General features: G+C 42.4%; 1 protein-coding gene across 3 annotated transcripts in view; it reads right to left on the bottom strand.

Annotated features, from left to right (window-relative positions):
* Positions 1-6,600, bottom strand: part of fez2b (fasciculation and elongation protein zeta 2b) — a 74,223-nt gene extending 67,623 nt beyond the window's left edge. For all 3 annotated transcript variants that reach the window (XM_007898432.2, XM_007898433.2, XM_042332695.1), the window contains exon 1: positions 6,220-6,600. In XM_007898432.2, coding sequence (XP_007896623.1) covers positions 6,220-6,545 — 326 coding nt within the window. In that variant the 5' untranslated portion in view covers positions 6,546-6,600. The remainder of the gene's footprint in view (positions 1-6,219) is intronic.
* Between the last annotated feature and the right edge of the window lie 19,489 nt (positions 6,601-26,089).

The raw sequence follows: 26,089 nt of genomic DNA, 5'->3' as shown, positions 1-26,089 counted from the left end.
GTTGTCCAATGAGAAAATACAATAAATCACTTAGGTAAGGTATTAATATGGGTGGGAGCAGTGGCACTTGCAAGAGCGGGGGCAGATTCAGGATCGAAGGACATGGGGGGGCGTCAAGGTCAGGATTTGGGTGACTTGGCTCCACCCCTCTGGCTCTCCTAACATGGCTAGCAGACTGGGTTACCAGTCAGTCAGTGGGCAGGTTGTGAGCAATATACAGTTTTTAATTGGCATTTGGTTGTCGGTCAGGGTCAGGGGGGGCAGGATGAGCCCTGCTGACCTCCCTCACTGGCTTCACCACTGTGCAAGAGAAACTTTTTGTAATTCAGAACTGAGTTGATCGTCACAAATTGGGGTCAGCTGCTTGCAGGATAAATTGGGCATTAGAGACCATTTTGCATATCCCAAGTAACTTAAATTCATGTTGACTTTGTACATTCCTGCTTGATGCCAGTTTTCATTCCTTTGGGGGTAATATACTTTGCATTAAATTCAATCAAACCCTACGAGTTTTGTCTATTGTTTTAAAATTTGTATGAATTTTTACATTGCCTATTTACAGTTTGCATTGTATCTAAAAATATAGTGAAATTAAGTAAGTTACACAATTTAAAATATAGGATTTATATATGCTTCTCAAGGGTTCTTCCCTGGGACGTCCTCCCAACGTGAAAGGCGCTATACAAATGTAATTTTGTTGTTATGTTTCTGGAAGGGAAATACAAAAATATTGCTTATGCGGCAATCTGGAATCCGGCACTCAGCAGCCAAAAGGTTGGACCATCCTACTCAAATGCGTGCTTCAGCAAGTAAAATCCACATCCAAATTTTTTTTAACGTACAAATGATAGAACTTCAAATAGCAACACTGCCTGGAAGTGACTTCCACATGAGGTAAGCAGGCACTAATTGCTGGCACTGCACATTTTTAGTTAAGAGTCTTGTGATAGAGCTCTAACAACTTTGTGGTTCGTAGAATAAATATGAACATGCCCTGTGATGATATAGCGCCTACAATCTGACACATTGCTCCAATGTGATGGAGAATGGATGAGCACTCCAATACAGACAGAGAGACATTTCTATGCATGGGTGGCAAGCATATGTGGAACCCTGTCTAGGTTGCATACTCTTAAGCATGGCAAAAGGTTCCTCAAGTATCAGACAACTGTCAGCCCACCCACAAAAGGATTCTCACCTAATTTAGTGGTCTTAAAAATACTGATGTATAACAATAATACATAATCTTTACATCTAATATAATGCTTTCCACATCAGGAGGATGTCTCAAAGAGGTTCACAGGATTTACTGTATTACAGCTTAATGACTGTGCATTCTGTAGGCAAAAACTTGCAGCCAATTTGCACACACAATGCCAGGAGAAAGGTGTCTTTTCTTTTCAATATGACAAACAAAACTCTAGTATTACACTATTGGAAGCGTAGGTTAGTCATTTGCCAATCAGGAGGGAACAAAAATCAGGAGGCACAGAAATCAGGAGGCTAGTTATCCCAGACTGATCTCAAGCGGCTACCAACAACCTCTTCAAAATAGCCATTAGGAGACAGACGCCTGGGAGCACAGAACTGATTTGCCTGAATGAGATAACACAAGCAACATTTTACTGTGATTACAAAGTAAGCACTAAAAACTAAAAAACGGTGAAATTTTCCTAGCAAGTAATAATTACACTGCATCTCTGAGTTGATAGCTTCCTAGCAACTCCCTTCATTGGTAGGAAGTGTCACAGATTTCAGCAATCTTTTCAACTTCCAAGCTATTGTTTAATGAAACACAGCAATTTTACTGCTCGAGAAAAGGTGGTGGCGTCTGGCAGGATTACTCTGCATCTCATTTTTATCCACAGGAGACTGACATTTTGACATGTAAAGATTTAATTCTATAGTGCTGGCATTATAATAATCCTGCCATATTATACAATAGATAAGGGATTATCTTTGGCAAAAAAAGAGCAGAAGTTGGCAGTGTTTCTTTTTAAAAAAAAAGCATTGCAGTTGACTGGGCTGATTTCTAGATTTATTGAGTTATTTGATACTTGGAAAAAAAATTCACCACCAAGAACATGAAATAAAACTCAATAAAATTATCCACTGCAGTCAGTTTCTCTTTAAAAAGCAAAATAATTGAAATCATCATAATAATAATCCTTGCATTTGATATAGTGCCTTATGATGTCTTTGAGATGTCTCAAAGCGCTTCCCAGAATATTTAGTAAAGTGAATTGATTGTCTATTTTGTGGGCAAAGGGTTACTACAAAACCATTTGTAGTAGAATCACAATATTCGTAACAAATAGTTTCATTTTTCTTTATTTCAATATCCCTAACAAAGGGGCATGAATATGATAGCCACTAATAAATCTGAAAGCATTTAAGAGGAACTTCTTTATACAAAGGGTGACAATGTGAAATTCACTGCCAGAAGCAGTAATTGAAGCAGAATACATCAAATTATTTAAGAAGAAACTCGTATATACACAAGGGAGAAGGGAATAATGGGGTAAGGGAAAGGGCAGGCTTAGGTGTGAGTTATTAGGAAAAATGGAGGCAAAACCAGCACCAACTAGTTCGGCTGATGACCCGTTTCAGTGCTGGAAAATCTATGTAATTTTACATTTTTAAAAAGTGAAGCTGAACACATGCTACTCTTTCAGAGCTGCCATTTTACACACTACTTTTTCACTCACTTGCTCACGGACCGCATTACACAGACAAGTTAAGTTAACCTCATTATAATAACTGACCCTTTGTTGACAGAGGGGTCAAGACAAACTGGGGTCAGGAAAGCACTTTGAAAAAAGACTCTCAAAAGAACATTATAATTAAATAAGCAATGTTGCTCTAAGAGTAAATTACTTTACAGATGGAAAAAGCAGACCCTTGTCACAAATTCACTTTTCCACAGTTGTTATTTGAACCCAACATAAATTGTTCACTACCATGTACTTCCCACATTATGTTACTAAAACATAAGTTAAATAATAATATTTGATTGTTGAAATTATTCTCCATAGCAGCAGTCACATAACTACATTCACATTTGCCAGTAAACTAAGGAGAGCAACATCTTATTCTCTTTTTATGACAGCCATTACCACATTCTGTTCTCTTTATGATTCAACTATGGATCATTAATGGGACAGATTATAGTACAAGAGGATACAACTTCACTATAGATCAGTAGTCTAGTTCAGAATTTTTAAAAAAACAGAAAATAATGCAAGTAGCAATGCAGGGCCACAGAAAATGGGAAATAAAATACAAGGGGCTCAAGTCAATTTACTTTATGGTTACCAAAGATCTCCAAAGTATTGTTCTTTCTGGGGCAGTTTTTTTGGAGGGCCATGAGCTCCAATGAACCAGAACAAGGCACCGCAGCAGAAACGGTTATAGTCAGCAGCCAGTCACCCAACAACACTAGAATTGTAATCTTAGCATTTTTCACTTTTTATAAGATACAATTCTTTTCTAGATGAAGATTAAGAGAATTTGCCATCTCATCAGTCTATAAAAACACGTTCTGGTATTGAATAATCCAGCATACTAGAGAAATGACTAAATACTTACATTTCTAACCATCTATCAAAGAAAAATGTTCTCCCTCGCACTCCATTACTTCAATTACTGCTCCATATTCATAAGGGAAGACAAATTTATACTATGCTTTGTCACAACATTTATATCCCCCTTTGTCTCCACTGACTTCAAATACCTATTGGGTGGAATTAATCTTTCCATTACTTGTGTACCACAGATCTAGCAAATAGTTTCCTTATTTTAATTACCTTAATCTACTGTTTTCACCTATACTATACAGAATAATATACAAAGCAGAAAAATAATTCAAGCTATAAAGTAATAAACAGATAAAAAAAATTATCCTTGCATTTGTTAAACACCTATAACTGAAACGTTTCCAAGGGCATCAAAGGGAACTGAAGAAATTCACAGAGAAAATAAGAATAAATTAATATTTTTTTTAAAAAATATTTTTTTAGGTGATGCCAACCGCAGTCGTATCACCCTGGAGGTAGTGGTCTCCAAAGTATGGGGGACAGTAACATGCAGGCAAACAAAAATTATAGTAATTATACTGCAAAAATATATTAATCTGAGCATATACTGGAGTTTAAGAGTTCATGAGCAAAAAAAACCCAATCTCTCCCCACGCCCCCCATAAAGATCACTTGGGTGAGATGAAGAGCATTCAATGCCAGTGAAACCTTGCCTCAAGTAGAAGACAAAAATAAAATTAAAATGTTTTTAACAGAGAAGGGGGAACAACAGGGCAAAGGAGCCCTTTTTTAAAGCAATTTTGACATTTATTTATAATCTTCATTTGATGCACCAAATAAATGGAAAGTAAACAATGTAGGCATGTTATAAATTAATACAAAAGATCATGAAAATGTATATGAAAGATTAATATCTCTAGATAATAATAATTTACTAAATGAATGGAAATATCAAATCTAAGAAGTTAGCATGTAAACTTCATGGCGGCACTGTAGCATGGTACTGTTAATAAACTAACATAATTGGCTAACACACTATCAATGGTGACAACCACTATAACTTGAAAACAAATATGAAATAAACACCAGTGCATTTGGAAGCAGTGATTAACTGTACAAAAGATGCAACTCATTCATCCGACCTTCACAAAAATAATCCATATAGTTTCTAATGCAGATAAACAACCGATCAAATGCACATCACAGGTTTGCTTTCAAGCAAGAATAATGCAGCACTCAGCATTTACATGTTGTGGTTCAAGATTCTATCACTGACAATAGTTGACACTGTAACTGCTTAATGTAATCAGATATGCACCTGTCATGGAAAATTATACGTATGTACAGTAGTATTTGTAAAACTGTAAATCCATTGTTAAAAACTATATGCTACTGATTTAAATCAAAGTGATATACGTTTAATTTCCAAGTACTGTGTATATTTGATCTAGATAGGTGAATAACAGTATCCACTGCAACAACAACTTGGATTTATATAGCGCCCTCCACGCCGGACGGCATCTCAGAGCGCTTTACAGTAACAGATCCCGGCGCCGAGCCAGGGGGAAGGGGAGGAAGGTGACAAAGGCGCGGTCGAAATGAAAGATCTTCAGCAGAGACCTGAAGATAGGAAGGGAGGGGGCGAGGCGAAGGGAGTGAGGAGGCAGTTCCAGAGCCTCGGGGCACAGTGGCTGAAGGCACGGCTGCTGAGGTTGGAGCGGAGGACTCGGGGGACGAGGAGGAGGACAGACCTGGAGGAACGAAGGCAACGGGTACTGTGCTGAGAAGAGAGGAGGTCAGACAGGTAGGGGGGTGCAGAGGAGTGCAGGGACTTGAATACAAGAGTGAGGATCTTAAAGTCGATCCCCTCTGGGACAGGCAGCCGGTGCAGTCTGGCAAGGACTGGGGTGGTCAGGGAGCGGAGTTTGGTGCGGGTGAGAATGCAGGCGGCAGAGATGTGAATGATCTGGATTTGATGGATTCAATTCTAGGTTTGTGCTAAAACTAGAAATGTAGAATTTAGCTTCCCCTGCAGGGTGGTAACATAGCTCCACTGTGCTGATTATTTGAGGATTATCGTAACCTTGAGCACAAATTAACCTGTAAAACCACAGATGACCTGCAATATGACGCACCGTAAATAATGCCTGCGTTTTTGTCACGCAAACCTCATAACACTCTTTAAACACTGCAACCCATTGAAATCGTTGTTCTGGATCCTCCTCTCCCTTTACCCCACGGAGTGCGAGTTACGTGCTTGGCACAGAAGTTGGAAGCAGCGATTAACCCGCAAGGCGGGGGGAGGGGGGGAGGTCCTGCTCTCAATAACAACGAAAAGCAAAAATGCACATCTGCATTATGTAGTCTGAACAGAAAATCCGCATTTTGGATCTTCTGCCCCTTCACCTCCTTCCCCCCTCCCCCCCACACACCCCTCCCCCCCCACCCCCGTCCCCCCCCCACCCCCGTCCCCCACCCCCCGTCCCCCTCCGGATCGCCGCCAATACGGTAAATCGTCAGCAGTGGGAGCAGACACTGGAGGGGGAGCCATTGCGACCCGGAGTGTCAGGAGGACAAGTTTCCATCGTTCATTCCGACACTGCAGCAGCTCCAGCTGCGACCTGCCGACAACTCAGCCTCTCCCTCCTCCAAACAACACACACACACACACAATGGCACTCACTCGTCGTCCTTCATGATGTTTTCCTCGGAGATGGGTTTGACGGGCGCGATGTTCTCGGTGTTGGTGTTGTAGTTCCGGAAACACACGGTCAGCTTCTCGTCGAAGTCGTTGACCAGGTCCTCCATGGACTTGAAGCTGACGATCTCTCCCGAGAAGTTGTCCAGCTCGGAGAAGTCCTCCAGCGTGCCCTCCAGGGAGCCCACCGCGCCGCTCTTGCCGGCCACGCCGTTGGAGTTGACGTGGTCCAGCGTGTGACCGTCCTGGCAGGGCTTGAACTCGTAGAAATCCTGCCAGTCCTCGTCGAACTGCGCTAAGGGAGCCGCCATGATCGCGGGGCTCGAGCGAGCGCACCAACCGCCTCGCCTTCCGACACTCGCGCCGCGGAGCGCGCACACGCACGCACGCGCCGCTTTCCCCCGACGCAGAGAGCGGCGCGGGCGAGCCGCTTTGATTGACAGCGGGTCGAGTCGGGACGGTGTTGTCTCCCCGCCCTCTTATCCGCCGGTTGGATTGACAGCTGCCATAGCAACAGTCGGGGACGGCGGGCGTCCGCGGCGGTGGCTCCTCCCCCTTCCGTTCAGCCGCCGACCTCATATAGGAGGGGCGCGACTACGCACATGCGCAGAGCGAGCCGGAGGAGGGAGCGGGGAGGGCTCCGTTCTGCCGTTATGATGTCACTTGGTGAGTGACAGCAGAGAAGTTACGCCCACTTTGTCTACGTCACGAACCACAAGGGCTTGAGAGTTGTTGCAGGTCCAAAGGTAAACAAAGTGCTCCACGTTGGCCTCTGCCTATTGCACATTGCACCGGTCTGGCTCGGTCATCAGCATTCTCAGTCAGAAGATTGTGGGTTCAAATCACCCATGCTGGGATGTTGAGCTCACGCTTGCTTGGCTGATGTTCCACCACTGCACTCTGACGGCGTTGCATCGTTCGGATGAGACGTTAAGTCGAGGTGTTGTCATGTTGGAAGTTAAAAATCCCATAGCACTAAAAAAAAATCCTCGCGTTTGATATAGTGCCTTTCACTATATTATTATTATAGTGCCTTTCGCGTCAGGTGGACATCTTAAAAGTGCCTCATAGGATATGTTGTAATGTGTCGTAACCAATACAGTGAGGGCTCAAACTTGGATTTGTCAAATGTCAAATGAACAACTAGTAACTATCCTCCTTTTGGAGGGGGAATCGAGTCAGCCCTCTGTGGTGGTCTTGGTAGTCCCGGTCCTGAGCCAGACCGGTCCCCAATACTCCAGGGCATTGATGATGACAGATCAGCCAGCTTGGCTCTTTGAATGAACTTGGAGGGACAGACCAGTCACTGGGGCAGAGATACAATCCACTCCGCTGAGCGGAGGGAGTGGACAGGTTGGTAGGGGGGTTAGGAGGTTACAGAGGTGGGGAGGAACAAGGTCGTGGAGGGCTTTGAAGGTGAGAACCAGGATCTTGAACTGTATCCTCTGAGTGATCAAAAGCCATTTGAGCCAGGCGAGGATGGGGGTTATAGGATCGCGGAGCCTGGTGCGGGAGAGGACACGGCTGCAGAGTTCTAGATGATCTGCAGCCTGTGCAGAGAGGACTCAGGGAGGCCGACTAGCAGGGAGTTTGTGTCGTCGAGCCTGGATGTGATGAATGAGGGTCTCACTAGCCTGCGGTGAGAGGCAATGCCAGAGCCGGGCAATGTTGCAGAGGTGGGGAAAGGCGGAATGGGTCATCGCACAGATGTGAGGGATGAAAGACCATTGAGGGATGAACAGGATGCCGAGGTTCCATATTGGCTCCGTGCAGTGTTGATTGCATCCATGGATGGTGATGCTGTCAGCTCCCAAGGTATGGAGCCGCTGACAAGAGCCAAGCAGGAGGGCCTCGATCTTGTTGACATTGAACTGAAGAAAGTTAGCTCTCATCCAGGACTTGACAGGCAGTCTGTGACGACAGGAGTGGTCCTGGAGTTGAGGTGAGGTGTCTACAGATGATGTCACCAAGAGGAAGAATGTAGATGTTGAAAAGGAGGGAACCAAGGACAGAGTCCTGAGGGACGCCACGCATGATGGTGCGGGAGCTGGAGGAGAAGCCGTTAGTGGCAACAAAATTGAGCCGGTGGGAGAGGTAGGATTCGAACCAGGCAAGAGCAGGTCTGTGAAGATTGAGCTGAGAACGGTGGTGTAGGAGGATAGAATGGTCGACAGTGTTGAAGGCAGCAGAGAGGTCGAGGAGGACAAGGAGGCAGAGAGAGCTCTGGTTGCAGATGGACAGAATGTTGTTAGTGACTTTGACCAATTATCACAAATACTATATTTTTAAAATATATTTATAGTATGTTGCTGATTGTTTGTTTGACTGAGTATTAGGCACAGTTTACATTGAAACAAGGAAACAATCTTGCAGTGTCTCATTGAACTTAAATAAAGAACATTAACAAAATGAGGCCTAATGGGTCCCAAGATATATTAATCTTTACTGCAGGCTTCGGAGCATTTATTTCTTACTGATCTTGCTGGATGCAGCTCCTTCACAGGAAGTGTGAAGGAGCTGTGCTAATCTTGTTTGGCTTCTCTTTCATATTTTGACCAAAGCAGCAGAATCAAGTTTAATTTGTTTGTTGTTTTATTTTGTGTTAAATATAATTTGAATTGGTGATATTAATTGTATAACATTCTGTAGAACCCTGATAGGGCCTTGGGTATATTGAATAAAATTGTAACCTTGTCTTGGTTGCTCTCTCATTCAACAATCAATAACAAAGTAGTAATCCTTTTTGCTGACAGAATAATCACTGATATTACCAATCATTCAGATGAAAATTCCTGGGGAAGCAACGATATGGAAAAGATAGAAACTAGCTTCCTTAGCTTCTGCCAACATCTCCTCACTTCCAGCTCTGAATTCCTCAATCTGCGCAGACTCTCTCTCAAACTCATCAAAACAGTGCACAACTTTGATGCTCAGTTCAGTCCTCAGCTCTCCTTTCTACCTCATATCTGGTTTTTGACCCAAAAATGCTTTTCTCCATCTTCATCACAACATTCCAGTTCCCCTCCTATCTCACAATGGCTGCCCAACCCATTATTTGCTACCCCTCGTCTGAGCTCTACCAGATACCCTTGGAGCTAATATGGAGGGGCTGCCTCCCCTACAATGAAGAAGGGAGTTTCTTCTGGTGTCCTGGCCAAAAATCCAGCACTCTCATCTCTGAGTCAGAAGATTGTGGGTTCAAGCCCTATGCTGGGACTTTGACCTCACGGTCTAAGATAACACTCCAGTGCAGTGTTGGGGAGTGCTGCATTGTCAGAGGTCTTTTGTCCTTTGGATGAGAAGTTAAACCAAGGCCCATCTGCCTGTTCGATTGGACATTAAGGGTCCCATGACACTGTTTGAAAAGAAAAGGGTTTCTCTCAGTATCCTGGCCAACAATCCCCCAGATGAAAAAAAATGGTCATTCACTTCATGGCTGTTTGTGGAACATTGTGTGCAAAGTGGTACTGCATTCACTGTACTTTTCAATAAATTCCTGTAAAGTGCTTTGAGATGTTTTGGCAAGTTTTGATAACATGATATGGCACTAAAGTATATCAAATTTCAAGGATTATTATTTTGAAAAAAAATGGTCAGTCACTTTTGACTGTTTGTGAGGCATTGCTTTGTTGTGCAAATTGGCTGCCACGTTTGCCTACAAACAAAATGTACAGTGGCTAAAGTCTACACTTTGAGACATTTTTGTAGCATGGTAAGATGCTACATCAAATACAAGGATTATTTATCATTGGGTCTACTTCTGTTTTTGCCACAATTTTTTCTTTTCCATCTGAAATGCCATGTTGTGTTTCCCATACAATTACATTCAGGGATTAGAGGCTTCTTTTCATTAAATTAGCGAAGATGATTGGCAATGTGTTCTGAATTAATTGTTCACCTGATTACTCCTGGGGCTGGGAGAGGAGCTGTATGTTTCTGATCTGGCAGTAAATTACCAGGAATTTTGCTAATTTACAGTTAAAATTGCTTGAATGGCCACTGATTGAAAATGGACACCAACTTGCTTGAAGAATGTATGCTAAGGGGTTATATTAACAGACTCATTAGTATCTCAATCTGCATTAAACATTTACTCCTTAGGTCTAATTTTGTTAATTACATTTGGTGCAGTTCACTAACTGTTTATTGCAGGGTATATTTTGCTGCATCTGGTAAGACGATGGGCTGCAAGTTTCAGTTCATAAATGGCATAATTAGTTCAAAAAGGATACTGCAGTTTTTCAAACTGTACTCTGACACAGCCACGGTATTGTAAATAAAATTAATCCCTGCCCCCTTACCAGCAAAGATCAGAACAAGTTGACATCCTTTTGCTGGGCCAGCAAGCAAATGAAGGGAATGTGGTGGCATAAATCAATAAAATGTGGGTTGCTCCCTATGATTCTTGGTTCAATTGGTAGTACAGTACCTTTATCTCTGGATCAGACATCATGTGTTCAATACCATGTCAAGATTTGAGCTCATAGTCTAGCTGTTCTTCCCCTCCTGGAAAAGAGAAGCACATAAATATTCCTGTACAGTAGGAATAGGACCACTTAGGTACACAAAGGAAAGTTGAATCATAGCAACAAGTACAGTAAATCTCACATAAGTCTTATCCTTATAAACGGAATAAATGCCTAAGTCATACATTCACCTGAGTCCCATTCAGCTTCCTATGAAAACCACTTAGATGTCTTTATACTACTCATATTACTCACCTCCTAACTCGTAAAGCTCCATCACTCCCATGCTTACTGGAAGCCTTGAAGTGTGTTAAATGACATTATTTCCCGTTAAAGCAGGCACACTGACCGACCGGCTGCGGTGAATTGTGGGGTAAGTAGTCTTCATCTGTCGACGCATGCGCAGAAGAACTTAATTTCCCACGATTCAATGCAATTCAAATTTTTGCCAGAAAATTCTCATGGGCTGATGTGTCGAGAAGCATTGAATTGCGACAAAAATAGTCTAACCTGTCACTGCATGCAGACTTACCAGCTGCAATGACAAATTACCACATGCGCACTTACCACCTACATTAAATCGTACATGCTCAGTGTAGATTATTGATTAAATAAGATTTCTACAACTTTTACAGTTTGTCTACAACTCAGACTTTGCCTAAGTCATATTAAATGCTATGGTCCTGACTGATATGTGAGTGTGACTGTAATACATGAAACAAACACTGTACAGACAGTGATATATTAACAAGAGTGGAAAAGGTAAGGTATTAGAATTGAAAATAGCAGATTTGTAAAAGATTATACATACCATAGTGGGAGAGTGTCTTAGATACTTTTATAAGGTTTCAGCTCATGCTGAATAAATTATATTGAGGCTGGCAACCCTCTGGATCTGGTGGGCATTGCATTTTTTTCTCTGTATAAATAACCATTGATTTGTATGCCAAGTCTGTCGCCACGTGTGCAATATGTGGCTGACTCTGGTTACATCATGAGTGACAAATTGGGCCCAAGGCATATACAATTCTCGGTCAAGTTCTACGAAAGGCTAAATATGAACCTGTAATTGGTTTAATTCCAAAATTATTTGCCCATTTCACTTGCTTTTAACAGTGTTAGAAATATTATTACATGTTCCTTAAGACCTACTTTTATTGCTGGAACTAGCATTCTGTTGTTTTTAACTTGTTAACAGATGCGCCAACAAAAATGACAAATGGTTGTGAATCAGACAGACAGACTTGTTCTCCCTATTTTAAACTTAGTTTCAAGTTTTTTTATTCCCATCAAATGCTTGATGGGTTTAGTTGGTATTCCGATCTGCTTGGAAGTGAGATACTCTTTAGAATCACAGCTTGTAAATCCTTCTTTATTATTATCTGCTGCAGCCAAATCTCCTATCTGCTCCAGGACAGACATCAGAATTTACAGGGAAGCCTGTGATCTGTTTGGGAAGAGAAGGATAGAGATAATAAATAGTCACTCTTGGTAAATGTGCCTTTGAGAACAAAACATTTCTGTGTTGTAGATAAGGGTATATTCTAAATAAGGTGCACAATGCACACTTGCAGACACCTCAATGCACACTCTGGGGTCCCCAAGCCTTGGGATTTGTCAAGCTCTTGCCAAAAAGCACCTAAACCAGTGGTTCTCAAACAAATTTCAATGTGCGGCCACCAACAATTCTATCGGCCACAGTGCTAGTTTTTCCCCAAAATACTTAATCATATGAAAAATAAAGGAAATAATGTATAGACAAATCCACAACTTAAATGATTTTCATTTATTTCAATACATTTGACATACTATGTTTGAGAAAACCCTTTTTTCACAAAGCCTTGAACAGACAGTAACAAGAACTGCACAATAAATGTGCATAAATAATTATAACTGCTAAGCTGATTACAGCTGTACCAACAATTCAGGATAGTGACGGTGATCCGGGCGGAGGGGGGTTGGGGGGGTGGAGGAGGGACGGCTACCCTACGGTCTGTAGGTATATTTTGTATCTCTCAGTAGTTTGGTTCAGAAACTCTTCGGAGTGAGTGAGTTTGCAATGTGTCAGATTCATGGCTGATCAAAAATAAGTGCGAACTACTCATATTTCCTTATCAACCTGTCCGGTCTCTCCACTCAGCAGGCTCCAGCCTGCTCCATGTTCCCCGCCCGTCCCGTCCCAAGATCAACAGTTGGGCCTTCAGCCTCTTTGCCCCACCTTTTGGAACTCCATCCCACGTTCCCTTTAGCTCGCTTCTTCCCTTGCCTCCTTCAAGACACGTCTCAAGACCCTCCTCTTCAAATGTGCCTTTGGCAATCCTCCTACTGTCCCTTGCCTCCATCCGCCCTGATCTCAACCCCCAGCTCGGGACCAAATCCCTGACTGTCCAGCGCCTTGGGACGACCTCCCGACATGAAAGGCGCTATACAAATGTAATTTTGTATTTTATTCATCCAGTCACTTTACGACATGAGTAAAATGAGTTTCATTCCTCACACTAAAATCCTTTTCCTGAATGAGCACGAAAGTTTCAGACAAAAAAAGCAAATACTTATTTACTGCCCATGTATACTGTTCAATACATTTACATCCTCATTCAATAAAGGATGAGTATAGTGGGATCTGTCAAGTCTGAAATAAACAGAGGAAGCCTTTGGAACCTGCCACTGATATAGTTTCTCTCTCAGTATTTGATTTTTGCATTACTGCAGAGATCATTACACTCTCACCTGTGGTAGTTGTAGTTACATTTATATTATTCCTACGTAAATCGTTATTCATTATGTTTTGCAACATACAGCAGCCACTATTACTTCAGGAAGATTCACTCTCCTGTTTCAAGCTGATCTGCAGCGCTATTCATTAATTGTGGTAAGAATCATAAGCATAGTATGTAAAATGAAGAAAAGCCAATGGAGAATTACAACGGTTCACTTAGAGAAACACCTCCCATTATTTAAAAAGTCCTATTTACATCTATTTGAATTATTATATCTAGTTAATAAAGAAAAGGGAAAAAGCAGTATCCCAACACTTGATGTTTCGCCAACAGATTTTATGCTATCAAAGGGATTAATGGTATATGTCAAAAAATTCTTGAATATAAATTAATTCAAAAAATTTCGCCTGATTTGACATAGAGCCAGAAAATGTGAGTCAGCAATAGCAATAACAATGTAAAATGTGGAAGAGGAAGCAAGATGTTGCTGTTGATTCTATGGAGGAGCGTGCCCTGCTCTCGATGAATGGATGGAGCTTGCTTTCAATTGTTGTAAGAGTCTTATTAAGTGAAAAAATCAATGGTCCATACACTGGTATTCCCTCAGGAATACTCACAATCGGATCTAATTTGCGATATTCACAAATGCCATTCAAAGCGATGGGTACAACTTCTGTCTGCGAATATGCAAAATATCTAATTTATGCTGGTCACACAACGGCTAATTGTGATTTCTAACAAAAAAAAGCAAAGCCTACAATAACACAAAGAAGAGAAAACCCAGCAATAACCCTTTCCTTTCCCCATCAATACTGATATCTATGCACTCATCTGGACATTCCTTGCTATTCTAACAAATGGCTTGCCTGTCAGACGTTAAAGTAATATATGTCTGTGTAAGGTCATCCAGCTACTGCCTGGTCCAGTCAAATTAATTTACAAGAAAATAATATAATTCCTCATTCAGTAATTTAGCTCTGTCATTTTCAGCTATGGTGATGCAACTTGAATCTTTTTACTGATAAATTTAGTGTAGCATTAGAGGCTCATATGAGGAATTGAATAATTTTGTATGATGGTTGTTAGTTATCTCAGAGACTGAGCACCTCACCTATGAATGTAAAGCTAAGCTTATAATGGTCCTTCTTCAATTGCAAAAGCTTTAATCATTTGGGGGACTGATTGTAAACAAGAAAACTTTTCAAATGTGTGATATATGTGTGATTGTGGAGTCCTGTAGTGTATTGGTTAGAGCACTCGCCATGCAAGTGAGAGGACTTGGGTTCGATTGCTGCTGAGCAGGGTGAACCATAAGGCAAGTTTCCTTACTCCACACTCTGTTTACCTAGCTGTAAGTAGGAATGTTGCTAATTGCTAATCAATTGACGGATCGTTTTTCCTTTCAAAAACTAAATACCTTAATACATTTTTTAAAAATTTGGTCACTCAATCCACGACTGTTTGTGGGACACTGCTGTGCGCAACTGGCTGCTGCATTTCACGCACAAAATATACAGTCACTTTACAATGTATTCTGTGAGGCGCTTTGACACGTCTCATCAACGTGATAAGGTGCCATATCAAATGCATGGATTCTTCTTAATATTATTATTATTAAAACAACTTATCAGTGTCCACCTTATCGAATCCTTTAAAAATCTTAAACACTTCTATCTCAAATCCAGAGAGAACAACTCCAATCTGTCTGTTAAACAGGAAATCTCTTCAATGTGGGAATTTCGTATGTTACACAACAACAATAGCTTTTAAAAGGTGTCATCCTGTGAGTGTCAGTGGCATCTATTCCAAGTTAATAATTTAGACTTGAATCTGTGATATTTCAAACATTCGTGAATTTAAAAAAAGAGTAAGAAAACTGGGTCTCAAAAGTGCTTGTTGTTAAGTTTTTGTATTATTTTGACATTTCATTATTGCTTCAGTGTGAAGCAAGGGAGCTACTTCCGCTGATCTGTCATCTCATGATTTATTAACAAACTGGCATCTCAGCTTTTGAGTTGTTTTTTTTCAGCAATAACAGCTTCTGATCTATATTATGAAAATTCATATGACAGCTGTTAAAAAAAATTCTGCTGGAAAGTTTTTGAATGTCCCTTTTAGATCTTTTTCAAGAGTCCAAGCTTTGATCCCATTACAACCAAACAGCATATGTATGAACCCACAGCCAAGATGATATAACGCAAAATGAAGAATTTCACTGAATTAACACTTTAATCTTTTTTAAATTCATGAATGTTTGAAATATCAACTCTTTCCCTCCAAAAAGATCTAGTGCGATTTCTGTCTCATTTGTCTTATTGGTTTTGTTTTCAACTCACTTTAACACTAACATTAATAATATAATAATAATAATCCTTGCATTTGATATAGTGCCTTATCACATTGTTGAGATATCTCAAAGCACTTCGCAGAATATACTGTATCCACTGCCTCACCTCCTTTGACCACCTTAGTGGGACCGCACTCACATGGTTCGAGTATGACATAACCAACCGCCTCCATTTCATCTCAGCAAATGGTTTCTCTTTCCGTCCCCCCCCACCCGGTCACCTGCGGGGTACCCCAGGACTCCATTGTCTTCTTTTCCTTATCTATATGCTCCCTCTGGGCAATGTCATCCGCAGACATGCGTTAAACTTCCACACGTATGCGGATGACACACAAATCTTCTATGCCTCCTCCAGCATCGACTCCAGGTCCGCTGATGTTCTATCAGCTTGTCTGGCAGACATCAGGGCCTGGATGAGTGCAAACTCTCTGCAGCTGAATGTGGACAAGACGGAAGCCATACTCCTTGGCTCAGGTCGACATCTTCACTTCTACGGATCTGAATCCTCAACCTCCCTGGGCTCTCCCTCAGACTCACCGAACCAGTGCACAATCTAAACGTCTGGTTCGACCCCAAGTTGTCCTCCCCCACATCCAGTCCCTGACCAGGACCACCTTCTTCCACCTCCACCACATTGCCCGCCTCCAACCGTACCTTACCCCAAATGCAGCCGAAACCCTCATGCATGTGTTTGTCACCTCCCGCCTGGATTACTCAAACGCATTCCTTGACAGTCTCCCCAGCTCCACTATTCAAAAGATCCAGTTCATTCAGAACTCTGCTGTCCGCATACTGACCCGGACCAAACTCCATACCCACATCTCACCAGTTCTGCCCAGGCTCCACTGGCTCCCCATCACCATCAACTTCAAGATCCTCACACTTGTGTTCAAATCCCTTTACTCTCTGGTACCCCCTTACCTCTCAAGCTTCCTCACTCTCCAATCCACCACCCGGCACCTCCACTTGACTGGCACTGGCCTCCTACTCATCCCTCGCACCCTCCGCCCCACAATCGTAGGTCGCGCTTTCAGTCATTACACCCCGAAACTCTGGAACACTCTCCCTCAATCTTTCCATCTTGTCCCCTCTCTTCCCCTTTTTATGTCTCACCTGAAAACCTTCCTCTTCGACTGTGGTCTCCGCCCCGGCTCGGGTCAGGCTCCGCCACTGTTAAGCGCTCTGAGACGCTACCCTGTGTGGAGGGCCCCATACAGGTGCAAGTTGTTGTTGTTGTTGTTGGCGTGAATTGAATATATAGTGGGTGAAACATTACCAGAACAAGATTGTCAAATATCAGAAGTAGCATTATTAATGAATAAAAATGAAAACGTTGGGGCTAATTTACAGTATTTCCTTAAAGGATTCATTCATAGAGACACCAAAAACAATTTTATAAGGAGCTTAATGTACAGTTCAGGTCAGAAGTGATAAGCTGAAGCTTTCGGCCACCCTCCTACCCTCCCTGCCTTCCACCCTTCCTGATACCGAACCCCAGCTCAGGTACAAATCCCTGACTGTCCAGTGCCTTGGGGTATCCTCCTGATGTGAAAGGCGCCATACAAATGTAATTTTGTATTTTGTCTTGTAAGATGGGGTCAGAAAGTGCCCTCTATTGGAAGGTGTGAATATTGCAATACTACAGTATAAAAAACCTTGGGCGTTTAAAGCTGCAATGTTACATTTCATTGGCATGTACAGGCAATTCTGAAAGCTTTGCTACTTCATAAAAATCTCAATCACAAAAGATCCTGCAGTGTTTAATAAAACTACAGTGTAGTAGTCACTCCAGTGCAGTATTAAAATTCATTCTAAGAGGTACTGTCTTTTACATGAGACTTAAACTTATGGTCTTTCTATTTGTTCAGGTATCCTCCTGGGGAGGAAGCAGGATCCCTAACGAACACTGTGGGGTCCCAGACATTGGTTCTTGCCAACACATTATACTTCAGATACAGGGAGATTTCCATGTGTAAGTCGCATACGTATGTCGTTCTCTTAGGCTGGTTGGATACGTTTTTGGTGAGTGGGTTTGTCCCAAAGTGCTTCACAGAATATATTGTACAAACAGGGACAAACTGACTTGATTCCGTGCATCAAGACCTCATAAGCAAGTCAATCGGCCACTTTGCCTATCTGACCAGGCAAACCTGGTGTCAACCAAGCGTTAAGGTAATCCATGTCGTGGAGTCCCATAGTGTTGTGGTTAGCTCGCTTGCCTTGCAAGTGAAAGGACCCAGGTTCGAATCCTGGTGGGGCGAAATCTTAGGTGATTTTCCTTACTCAACATGCCTCTGTTTACCTAACAGTAAGTAGAAATCCAGTTGTTAGGCGATTGGCAGATCACTTTCTAGAGGTAATAATCCCTCCAAAATTAAAAATAATAATAATAATTTGGTCACTGAATCCATGACAGTTTGTGGGACACTGATGTGCACAATTGGCTGCCGCATTTTTCTCACAAAATACGCAGTCAATTCACTTTACAGCATATTCTGTGGAGCACTTTAAGACGGCTCAACAACATGATAAGGCGCTATCTAAAATGCAAGGGCTATTATCATATTTCAGTTTTTTCCACTATTTTTGCGGGTGGATCGAACTCCACAGAATCTCGCCTCTGCAATGCCGCTCCCAGCCAGCAGAGAACTGAGGGCGGGCATTTCTGCATTCAGGGGCATCTATCCTACATGAATAAATCACAAGGAGTTTCGGAACTGTAGACGGCTCCTCCAATCCCGGACCTTAAGCATGGCGATGGGTTTCCAAGTGTCAGACACTCAACTGATCAAAAAAAAGTTGTTCTAACAGACTATATCTTTGAATACTGAAACACTGCAAATTGAATCTTTATATTTCACTCATGAAGAAGATAACTTGAAGGGCACTGCAATTCAGAATTACAGATTTTAAACCACTTTTGAGATTAACTGGGTTTTAACAATGATTTATTGACACTAAACTGTTAATGAATATTACTGGGATCTACTGCTTCTTATCTTAGAGCTACAGTAAATCAGCATGTCTGTTGGACGGGTTAATTGGAATAATCTCAGCTCACCACACTGAGAATTTGCATTAAGCTAACAGAGCTAAACAAATGGACATGTTCTAGGACACTGTACTGGAAAAAAATAGAAAAAGGTGACTGTAGGAAAATATCACCGTTTTGATGAAACACCAAAAATGGCTCAATATTTATTGTGAAATTGCGTTATTTACTTTTTTNGCCATTCTCATTCTTGAATTTTCTGATTTGGACATCAAACCCACAAAGCCTTCCCCTGACCCCTCTCTATCACTGGTGATTTTTTTTCTATTTTGTTGTTGTTTTACTGTAAATGACACTGGTTGCTCTGTGATGCAGCATTGGCACATCATTGTACATCTGAATGAAACCACACTGTGTGATTTCACAAACATCTCATACCAATGTCTTCCTTCTGAATGCTCTGGAGCCAGGTCTGCTATGGCTAATGTGTGATTATGTTTACCTTACAAACAAGCAACAATTGTCATAGGAATCTTCATGAGCTTTCTATGATATATTTGTCACTACCAATACCAGTCTTATCAATTTACAGGAATACATATTGCCCCATCTTCAATTGCTATGTGTGAAGTAAATGAATCATCAGGTTTCTGGTACAACTGGTGGTTCACTGGGTTTATCCAATAAGTTGTTGAGCCATACAGACTAGAATGCTCCATGACCCTATCACTCCCACCCTTGCCTGACTCTACTGTCTCCCCATCCCCCAGAGGATCGAGTTCAGGATTCTCGTACTCACCTTTAAGGCCATCCATGGCCTTGCCCACTCCTATCTCTCTGACCTGCTGACTCCCTACCAACCTGCCCGCTCCCTCTATTCATCAGGCTCCGGACTGCTCCATGTCTCCCACCCTACCCGCCCTACCATCGGTGGCCGGGCTCTCAGCCTCTCTGCCCCCACACTCTGGAACTCCATCTCACGGTCCCTTCGTCTCGCTTCCTCCCTTGCCTCCTCCAATGCCGGTCTCAAGAGCCTTCTCTTCGACCGTGCCTTTGGTCTCCCTCCCACCTCTCTGCCTTCCCTCACCCCTACATCACCCTCCCTTATGCTCGGGTCTGACACATGACTGTTCAGCGCTTTGGGACATCCTCCCGACGTGAAAGGCGCTCTATAAATGTAATTTTGTTGTTGTTGTTGTTGCTTCCAGGGCTCAAATTAAATTCATGGTTCTTTAAATCCTAGCCTTACAAGTAGTTTTTCAATTGGAATGAAGAAGGCCGTCCAGACTGGTGAAGGGTGAAGGTGATCCATTGACCTGGGCAGCCATACAGTGCAGTGTTCTGGAGAATCAGATTCTTAATGTGTCACACCACCATAGGAGCCTTTGTAGCTGTCATCAGATTTTCTGACACGAATGTCTCTGAGTGGTATTGCAATTCACCAAAACTAGAATTCTGAGAAAGGTTGCAAATAAGATCTTGCTGTGTAATCTGTTATTTCTTTCTACCCATTATAAAAATTGGATTAAGTTGCCAACTCTTAAATTCAGTTAAACATGATGTCTTGAGTATTATCACTGCAGTTTCCATCAAGCTGCCCTGTAGCGTATCAAATTAAAAGCAGCAGTGAATTTTACACTCACAATAGTGGCACAGTAATGGGAGGCAATGGCAATACACTGGCCAACAATCCGCCAAATAAAATCTGTGATTCACTTCATGGCTGCTTTGTGGGACATTGCTGTGTGCAAATTGGCTGCCACGTTTGCTCACAAAATCCACAGCCACTATACTTTACATGCTGACTGCTCATTTATCTTCTCAACTCTTCTCTCCACAGGTTGCGGATTATTCAGAACTCACTTTTAAATCCTTCCTCAGTTATGCTCCTCCCTACCTCTATGACCTATTAACACCATACCAATCTGTCTGCTCCCTCTGTTCGGTGGGTACTGGCCTGCTCCATGTCTCCAGCCCTGCCCACCCCACCATTAGTGGTCAGGCCATAACAATAGCAACTTGCATTCAGAGACATTTAAGGGGGGACCTAATAGAAATGTTTAATATTATAAAAGGTTTGATAAGGTTCAATGTAAATAGACTGTTCCTATTTGTTGGGGAGTCCGTAACCAGGGACACAAATATAAGATAGTGACTAGGGGATCTAAAAGAGCATTTAGGAAGAACTACTTCACGTAGAGGGTATTGAGATTGTCGAACTCACTGCCCGAAGTGGTGGTTGAATCAGATAGTGTAATTGTATTTAAGTGGAAGCTAGACCTTCATATGAGGGAGAGGAGAATAGAAGGGTAAGGGGTATAAACATTGCCATGGACTAGCTGCACACATGGCCTGGTTGGGGCGAAACCTACGGCAAGTTTCCTTACTCCACACACACACGCCTCTGTTTACCTAGCAGTAAGTAGGAACCTCTTGTTAGTCAATTCGCGGATCACTTTCCAGGGGTAATAATCCCTTCAAAAAAAAAAGATAATTTAGTCATTCAATCCATGACTGTTTGTGGGACACTGTTGTGAGCAATTGGCTGCCGCGTTTAGCCCATCAAACACTACACTTTACAATATATCCTATGAAGTGCTTTGAGACATCTCGAAGACATGATAACGTGTTATATCAAATGCAAGGATTATTATTTTCCATGCTGTACATGTTTGTAAATATTTGTATATAGTGCCTTCCTGCAGGAAGCACCCTAGATTGCAAAAGGACACTTTCAGAATGACCTGGTTAGCAACACAATTGCACATAAAGTGTTGATGCATTGTTACATTCCCCCAGATGACAACCAGGAGATGCACAATTTCCTCCTTTTTTCCTTTACTGGACTATTGTTTCAGGGGCATAGTTGCTCTCCAGTACATTGCTAAAATAGCTAATATTTATGTGCAAGATCTAACAACAACACCTTGCATTTATATAGCGCCCTTCACGCGGAATAGCGTCCCAGAGTGCTTGACAGTGGCGGAGTCTGACCCTGAGCCAGGGGAACATGGAGGATGTGGGGAGATGACCCTAAGCACGATCAAAAACACGGGATTTGAAAGTGGGAGGAGGGAGCAAGGTGGAGGGATTGAGGAGTGAGGTCCAGAGTTTCAGGGCATAGTGGCTGAAGGCATGGCCACCGATGGTGGAGCAGAGGGGACGAGAAACAAACAAGAGGCCAGAGCCAGCCGAATGGAGGCAGCAGGTGGTGGAGTGGGGGGTAAGCAGATCAGATAGGTAGGGAGGTGAAAGGGCATGAAGGAACATAGGAACAGGGCCATTCAGCCCTTCGAGCCTATCTTAAATCGCTCAATCAAATCATTCCTCTAAACTCAAGGGAATAAAATCCAAGTTTACGCAGCTTTTCCTTGTAACTTAAACCTTTTAGGCCTAGTAACATTCTGGTGAACCTGCGTGCACCCCCTCCAGGGCCAATATATCTTTCCTGAGATGTGATGTCCAAAACTGAACGCAGTCTCCAGATGGGGTCTGACTAACGCTCTCTACGGCTGAAGCATCATTTCTTCCCCTTTGTATTCCAGATCTCTTGAGACCAACATTCCATTAGCCTTTTTGACTACTTTTTGCCCCGGGAACTAGTTTTAGTGATTTGTGATATGGACACCCAAATCGCTTTGCTTCTCCACAGTTCTTAATTTCTCCCCATTAAGAAAATATTCTGCTTTATCTTTTTNCGGTCCATAGTAGATGATCTCACACTTCATTATGTTGAACTGCATCTGCCACAGCTTTGCCCACTCACTTGAAATGTCTAAGTCGCTTTGTAACTTCCTACTCCCATCTACAAGTGTCATCTGCAAACTTGGATATAAAACTTTCTATTTTTTCATCCAAGTCATTTATATATATGGCGAATACCTGGGGTCAGTACAGACCCCTGGGGTCTTGTCACGACCCACTAATCAGAGAACGTTCCCTTTATCCCTGCTCTGTTTCCTGTCTCCCAACCAGTTACCAAGCCACATCACAAGGTTACCTCCAACTCCATGCGCTTTCATTTTCGCTAATAATCTTTTATCTCTTAACCTTATCAAATTCCTTCTGAAAGTCCATATAAATGACATCCATAGACACTCTCTTATCCACCATTTCAGTGACCTCCTCAAAAAATTCAACTAGATTAGTCAGACATGATTTACCCTTCATATTCATACTCATACCAAGTGTTCAGTCACACTGTCCCTGATGATGGATTCCAGTATTTTCCCTGGAACTGATGTTAAGCAGACAGGTCTTTAGTTTTCTGGTTTCTCCCTCCCTCTCTTCTTAAATAAAGGGGTGACATTCGCAATTTTCCAATCTAAGGGCATAATTCCCAAATCTAGTGAAGTTTGGAAAATTATGATGAATGCATCTTTAATTTCCTCTCCTATTTCCTTTAACACCCTGGGGTAGAAACTATCAGGTCCTGGAGATTTGTTTATCTTGAGTCTCATTATCTGCTCCATTACCTTTTTTATTGATATTAATTTCATTAAGCATTTCTTTTTGATTTATTTTTAGGTTCCCCTGTATGGCTGGTATTTTGCCCTCATCCTCTATTGTAAAACGGTAGCAAAGTATTTATTTAACAAGTCAGCCATTTCCTTATTTTCCGTTATAGTCTCACCTACATCTATCTTTAATGGGCCCACAATCCCCATTGACCATTCTCTTCCTTTTAATATATTTATAAAAGCTTTTTCTATTGGTTTTAATACCTCTTGCAAGTTTTTTTTTCATATTCCCTTTTTGCTCCTCTTATTACTTTCTTTGTTTCCCTTTGTTGCCTTTTGTAGTTCTCCCAGTCCTCTGCATTTTTCTTGCATTTGAGTAAACCTTTTCTTTTAGCTTGATATATTCTCTAACCTCATTTGTCTGCCATGGTTGCTTAACTACACGATTGGAGCTTTAACATTGTAGGGGTACATACTTGTTCTGTATTGTATCAAATACTTTCTTGAATACTTCCTATTGTTCATCTGCAGGTTTACCCACTAACAGTTCAGCCCAGTTAACTGTGGTCAATATATTTCTCATCCCATCGAAGTTTCCTCTCTCTTCTCCCTATCAAATCCAATGTCAAATTCAATCATATTATGACTATTCGCAATATGTTCCCGTGCTGTCAGATTGTTAACCAGTTCTGGCTCATTACTCATCATCAAATCCAGTATGGCTTGTTCCCTTGGTGGTTCTAAAGCATATTGTTCCAAAAAAACTGTCCTGAATACCTTCTAGAAATTTGCTACCTGAGGTATCCTGCTTCTCCCAGTCTACGTGAAAATTAAAATCTCCCATTATAACCACATTGGTTTGCTACATGCTCCCCTGATCTCTGCATTTATACATTTTCCCATTACATCACAACAACAACAACTTAGATTTATATAGTGCCCTTCATGCCGGAATGCGTCTCAGAGTGCTTTACAGTAACAGATCCCGGGGCCGAGCCAGGGGGAGGGGAAGGAAGGTGACCAAAGACGCGGTTGAAAAGAACGGTCTTCAGCAGAGACCTGAAAGTAGGAAGAGAGGGAGCGAGGTGAAGGGAATGAGGAAGGGAGTTCCAGAGCCTTGGGGCATAGTGGCTGAAGGCACGGCTGCCGAGGGTGGAGGGGAGGACTCGGGAGACGAGGAGGAGATCAGTCCTAGAACAAACGAAGGCAACGGGTACTGTTTTGAGTATCAAAACTTTTTTCTGCCCCCAACCTCTGGAATTCCATTCCCTAATCACTCTGCCTCGCCCCGTCTCTGGAGGCCGGTAGACTACTCGCAACAGAGTCTTGCCTCCTTTCCTGTTCCTTAATTCTACTCACAGTGTTTCCACTACCTGATCGCCCTTACTGAAATCCTTCTTTTCCACTGCTGTAATAGTGTCTTTTATCAATATTGCTCCTCCTCCTCCTTTCCCAATGTCCCTGTCTTTTCTAAAGGTCTTATAGCCTGGAATATTCAGCTCCCAGTCCTGCCCAGCTTGCAACTAGGTTTCCGCAATGGCTACTACATCATACCCTTTGTGCTTCTAACTCACTTGTTTTATTTCTTATGCTACGTGCAGTTGTATAGATAACTCTTATTTGGGTAACTGTCCCCAACATGCCTATACGTCCTGACAATGTTCTTCTCATACTTTTTGACTTGTTACACCTTTTGTGATAACTTCCTAGTACCTTTTTCTTTTCTTGCCTTATATTTTGGTTTCAACTTCCTCCTCTCCCTCCCACTTACCGATTTAAAGCTTTTGTACAGTCTTATTTATCCTTTTCACTAGTACCTTGGTCCTAGCCCTGTTCATGTGCAGCCCATCCCAGGAGTACAGCTCATTCCTGTCCCAGTGCTGGTGTCAGTATCCCATGAAATGGAACCTCTCCTTCTCACACAACTCTTTCAGCCAGGCATTCACTTCCCTAATCTGTTTATCTATACTCCAATTTGCACGTGACTTGGGTAGCAATCTGGAGATTACCACCTTCAAGGTCTTGTTTCTTTTAATTTATTCCATAGCTCTTGATACAGCTTTAGCGGGACCTCCTTCTTGCTCTTCCCTATGTTATTGGCGGGAGAGCTTTCAGCCACTCTGTCCCCAAACCTCTGGAATTCCATCCCCCAATCGCTCCGCCTCGCCCCCTCCTTAGCCTCCTTCAAGTCCTGCCTCAAAACCACCCCCTCTTCCCCTCCCCTCCCTTCTCCCTCCCTGACCCCAGCTCGGGTCTGAAATGCTGTACACTGTCCAGCGTCTTGGCACATCCTCCTGACGTGAAAGGCGCTATACAAATGTAATCTTGTTGTTGTCATTGGTTCCGCCCTGGATAATGACAACTGGTTCTTTCCCCTCCCTTTCCAAGTTACTTTCCAGCTGCTTTGAAATATCCCTTACCCTGGCACTAGGAAGACAGCACACCCTCCTGGACTCTGGATCTCGGCTGCAAAGGATACCCTCGATCCCCTTAATTATTTAATCCCCTATACCTACAACATTTCTATTCTACTCCTCCCCCACTTGCACTGCCTTCTGCTCTAAGGTGCTTTGGTTTGCATTCAGGCCTCCTTCCCCACAGGCTTATTGTATGTGTTGGACAGGACCAGTGCCTCCTTCTCTGGCTCTGAGTAAATGCTACCCTGCTGGCTATCAATTTCACACTCCTCTTCCTGTACCTCTCTGTGTGACATGGCTATGTTCTGAAGTAAACTATCCAAATATTCCTTCCCCGCCCTTATGCGTTGGAGTGTTTCTAACAAGCACTCCAGGTCAAAAACCCTGAGCCAGAGTGACTCAAGACATATGCATTTCTCACAGATGTGACCATCAGGGACAGTCTTACTGTTC

This window comes from Callorhinchus milii, unplaced genomic scaffold (genome assembly GCF_018977255.1).
Source record: "Callorhinchus milii isolate IMCB2004 unplaced genomic scaffold, IMCB_Cmil_1.0 Scaffold3, whole genome shotgun sequence".
Classification (NCBI taxonomy): Eukaryota; Metazoa; Chordata; class Chondrichthyes; order Chimaeriformes; family Callorhinchidae; genus Callorhinchus; species Callorhinchus milii.
This window is presented reverse-complemented; position numbering and strand designations above follow the sequence as displayed.